General features: G+C 41.9%; 1 protein-coding gene across 1 annotated transcript; it reads right to left on the reverse strand.

The window, feature by feature from the left end:
• Nucleotides 1-239: 239 nt before the first annotated feature.
• Nucleotides 240-4294, reverse strand: LOC108876838 (ubiquitin carboxyl-terminal hydrolase 37). Its single transcript, XM_018666603.2, has 15 exons — nucleotides 4152-4294; nucleotides 3909-3952; nucleotides 3706-3790; nucleotides 3536-3582; nucleotides 3352-3409; nucleotides 3057-3262; nucleotides 2822-2953; nucleotides 2574-2697; nucleotides 2327-2478; nucleotides 2135-2237; nucleotides 1869-1945; nucleotides 1596-1704; nucleotides 1439-1499; nucleotides 1197-1354; nucleotides 240-1046 (listed from the first exon to the last, which is right to left on the reverse strand). The coding sequence occupies exons 1-15, from the start codon at nucleotides 4173-4175 to the stop codon at nucleotides 1035-1037; spliced, it is 1392 nt and encodes a 463-aa protein (XP_018522119.1). The 5' UTR covers nucleotides 4176-4294; the 3' UTR covers nucleotides 240-1034.
• Nucleotides 4295-4845: the final 551 nt, after the last annotated feature.

Genomic DNA, 4845 nt, shown 5'->3' on the forward strand with positions numbered 1-4845 from the left:
ATCTCTTCATTTTTTTTCACCTTGTATAAGTATCTGCATTGGTGTTAATAGAATAAGCTGCTTCATTTTTCCATTTATCCTGAGCAAACTTACCTTTTACACCTGTTACACTGCAGTGTCTGCAGGTACCATAACAACTCATGTATCATACAATAACACTCATACTAAACAAAATACAAAAAACAAATAATCTTGAGCAGGAAATGATTTATTTAACTTTTCCTGATATTTTTTGTTGAAATCTCTGGAAATTAGAGATGGGCGATATACTATCGTTGGCGATATACCAGGAAAAAATCTTCATTAGAAGATTAGAATAAGTCATCCCGAGATAATATCTTGCATTGAAGCTGAGGATGAGGGCCTTGCTAAAAAGGAGCGACCTCGATAATCTGGTTGCTGCACTTGTTACTGCAATGCAGTACAGGAGGTGCTGGGGGCAGTATCGCAGAAATAATCAGAAATAATCATTGACTAATCGGAAAAATAATCACCAGATTAGTTGACTACCAAAATAATCCTTAGTTGCAGCCCTAACCACAACAGTCATCATACGGGAAATACTGTGATAACACATAACGTGTTGAATGGTCATTTATATCGTTATCGCGATAAAAAACAGAAAATATCGTGATAAACTTTAGTCCATATCGCCCATCCCTAGTTTAGACATGTCAAAGGCCTTTACCATCACCTTACCATCTCCCCAGAGAGCAAGCCATAGCTGTACAGAGAAGATTAAATCAACTGTACAGGATGACAGGACAGTAAAAATTTTACCTGGAGCTAAAATATTTAGTCCTGTCACTGCTCACTAGAGCTGTGATTTTGGGCGACTGTGGCAAGGAAAAACTCCCTCTGAGGGAGAAACCTTGGGAGGAACCTGGCTCTCTGGGGGGGGCCCATCCTCCTGAGGGCTGTGTCCTTCAGCTCCCTCCATTTGACACGTCTGTCCAGTCTCCAGGTCATCTGTCCAAGTCCTGTGGTTTGTCCTCTGGTCCCTGCCACTGGGTCCTCATCCGCTGTCCTGCTGTCTAGTCCTCTGGCTAGAAACACATTCAAAATGAATACAAGTGTATTCCTAAATCCCTCCTCTCAACTGTAATCTGTCTGAAAGAGCAGTGTTCATGTTGTGTGTGTAACTACCACATAATATGTTTAAATGCAGTGCACATGTGACGCTGCTGTCCTCTTACCTGCCTCCGATAAAACAAGATGTACGAGGATCGTTGCCGCTGGTTGCACACATTGACTCCGCTTGTTTGGGTGACCACTGTGTCATTATATGTGAACCAGCGGTCTGTCAGGTCCACCGGTCCCACGTCGGGGTCCACTCCGTCGCAGATGTAGTGTCCTAGCAGGAAGAGGAAGCTATTGTTACATGGGCTGTCTTAAGACTCATTAGGTGTACATCACTGAAAATAATGGTTCATCTTACCACTTCTTGCTGTGGTGCCGATGTGGTTTATGGTGCTGATCAAACTGTAGCACGCACCAGCCTGAGAAGGAACAAAGTCAATCAGAGTTAGTCCACATATAGTCCAAATATTTACTACTATTTGCTCTGTTTGCTGTCAGGTGATCTAGTTCTTTACCTGGCCTGAAGACACCACCAGCTCCCTCTGAAGATCGACAGGGTCATGGATCTTCTCCAGCTGGAAAGTTGGAGTGTATCGGAAACGCTTCAAATGCAGGACCAGCACTCTGTTGATGGAAAGAGAAGATATGAGCACCAGGTGGCAGAGAAAAAGTCTCTTGGTATTTTAAATACACAATTATTCCTTAGAGGCAGCAGAGCCCAGTTTGATACCACTGGGTGAACCAGTATCATCGCTGAGCACTGCAGTCAGGAGTTTGATGTTACTCACCTTGGCAGGGTGGCGAATGATGAGCGCTGGCCTGACTTGGTGGCACCACACTCACACCTGTACTCCAACTCTGTCTCCTGTGGAACAGCACAAGACCAACATGCTTTCACTTCTGTACTGGATTTACATGCACAGTTACAAACAACTACATACAGTATACATACACATACTAACACAAGTAATAGTTGTGTGATGAAATGAATGTTTTCTACATCATATCTTCACATTGTATCTACTATGACTGAATGAGGAGAGATGTTTCTTACCATCAGGTAATTCTCCAGCATTTTTTCAACAGTTCCACCTCCAGGTGGAAGGTCCAGGGACAGATTAGTGAAGTCTTCCTCTCTGGTGGAACCTGCTCCGCAACTTTATATAACCAGTACAAACAATACTGTTATATTTCAGCTGCAGAGGTCATGGATATGTATGTGATGCAGGTAACTGTCTAGTTTTACCTCTTGCATGTCCTGGTGTTTTGTATTTTGAACATCAGATGGTCTTCTACTGGACAGCTGTAGGCCATGCCCATGCCGGCGGTCAGCACCTGCAGCTGTGGGCCCCAGTATCTCATCTGTTCAAGGACAGCTGTCAGGAACTCATGGGCGTCCTGTAGATACACACACACAAACAATTGTACAGAGTTTAAACACAAAGGAGAAACTATCAGAATAAAAAACACACCATTGAAGGCTGCTCACTCACTTTCTGCTGATGGTCCCCAAACTCTGGAGCCCACAGAGCCACCGCCCTCTTGAATGCGGCAAGAAGGCGGAGTTTCTCCTGAGCATCACCGGAGAAGTGATGCTCGCTGATGTTCTTGAATGTTCTGGAGAGGAGGAAAAATGGAAAATTGTTAGATATTGTTGATATTGTCTATGACATTAAACTCTTTTGGTGTTTAGGTACTTATGAGGATAAAATGAGTGTTTGTGTCTGGAGGGGTGCTGTACCTTAGGACTGCTGCTTCAGGTATTAAACTCCAAACCTGCTCCTGGTGACTGATGGCTGTTACAAAGTCCTCCAGGGTGAGGAGGCTCTGCAGGCTTGAGTTAATATAACATATCTGTGCTGGGTTGGGAAACCTGACACACAAACATAACAAGTCAATCTCATCAATTCTTCATTTTAATCCATTTCTCTACAGCTTTGGTTTGTGTGTGTGTGTGTGTATGCAGATGCACTCACCCTAGACACTTAATATGTTCACTCCTGAGCTTCTTCTGTGTGGTCACATTGAGTTCCTCCATTTTGATGGACAGGGCCTGAGGAATCCTCTCGTCCTTCACTGGTTTCTCCTCTTTCTCCATCGGTCTTTTGACAGCCACCACCTCATCTTGGGACTTCTCCGGAGTCTCTTCTTCTTGGGGGGCTGGGGACACGCGACATCTATTCTGTTGGAGTAAAGAAATACTCTGGTTAAATGATGCAAAGACTAAACAATATCTGATTCACCTTGAGTTCTACACTCTGGGTCAAACACCTTGCAACAACGCCACCGCCGTGACTTCTTGGCCTTCTTGCTCTTCTTTGTGGTGACGCTGGTGACAGAAGAGAAATAGTTTTTTAAATTTCAAAACTCATCAAATTCTTGAAGGCCCTTAATGTCCTTGCTAACAAAAGGGCTAAAAGATAAGACACATAGTCAGGAGGAGGAGTGTTCTTACTTTTCCTTGTCCTCTTCCTGATCCTTTCCTTCCTTCTTTGTTTTTGTCTGTAAAAAAAGACATTAATTAGAATAAACTGTCAATATATTATGATGTTTGATGATATTTACAACTTACAAACAACATGAATTTATTTAATATGAAGCCATGACGCTGTCTGTCAAACATACCAGTGGCCGACCGAAGAGGCGATACCTCAGTGGGGCTGTATTGTCGTTGTCCTGGATGACAAAGGGAGCGCTGGGAGCAGGGACACTGGTGATAAAGAAACAAACCGTAGAACGGTGAAATAGATGAAGAAGCAGTCAGGAAAACACTATGATATATATATAGCAGTGATATAGTGATATATAATAGTTATTAATTTCCTTACTTTCTGATCTTCTCTGCCACCAGTTCAACGACTGCAGTTGAGTACTGTACAGAAAAAAGTTACCAGGCTGGAGATTAATGGAACATCGTGTATCTTCACAGCAGATATAACATAGCTTCACAGAAAGTACATACTAAACACTGACAAGTGTGAAGTGGAAATAGTCCCACCTTTCACCGTTCACAGTGTCACACAAACAGTAGAGAAATGACATAAAAAGTGCAGTGTATCTAGAAAACAAACCTTCCCACAACACAAGCGAAACATCTTCAGTGTTGTTGAAATAAAAGGCAATTGAAATGTTTGAAATTGAAAATGAGATTAAGAATAAATCGTTTCTGTATCCAGACTTGATGAACTCTTGGTAAACTCTGATGTGTTGTCTGTATTACACTCTAACTATAGGAATTCTAACAGAATTCTGTGATGACAATGACACTTCTAGAACATGACTATGATATGATATCATTCTATGTCCACACAACTCTGTGTAAACATGGTGTAAATGTATATATGTTATAAAACCAGTGGTCTTAAAACTCCCACCCCCCCTCCCCATTGAAATGAACAGAAAGTACATTTCAATGGGACTACACTGATAGGTCTGATTTGGGCCCATCCTGACAAATACAAAAGTACAGATTTGAGTCCACTGCAGATCCTCTCTGTGTGAGGATCCTGATGAAAAGAAACAGAAAAGCTAAAGTGACCAAAAACTACCATTACACTCAAAATAATATATTTGCAATTAAAAACAAATGTACTCACTTTGAGAGAACACCTGTTTCAGCAGTCCATCACCATTCTAGCTGCAATGTTAAGTTCTTGTTCCTGTCAGTGGCCTCCTCCTGTTCCAGCTCACATTTACTCTTCTCCAATTCAACATATTTTTATTATAAAATGAAGGGAAAAATGAATATTAGTAGCATTAATAACT

This window comes from Lates calcarifer, linkage group LG23 (genome assembly GCF_001640805.2).
Source record: "Lates calcarifer isolate ASB-BC8 linkage group LG23, TLL_Latcal_v3, whole genome shotgun sequence".
Classification (NCBI taxonomy): Eukaryota; Metazoa; Chordata; class Actinopteri; family Centropomidae; genus Lates; species Lates calcarifer.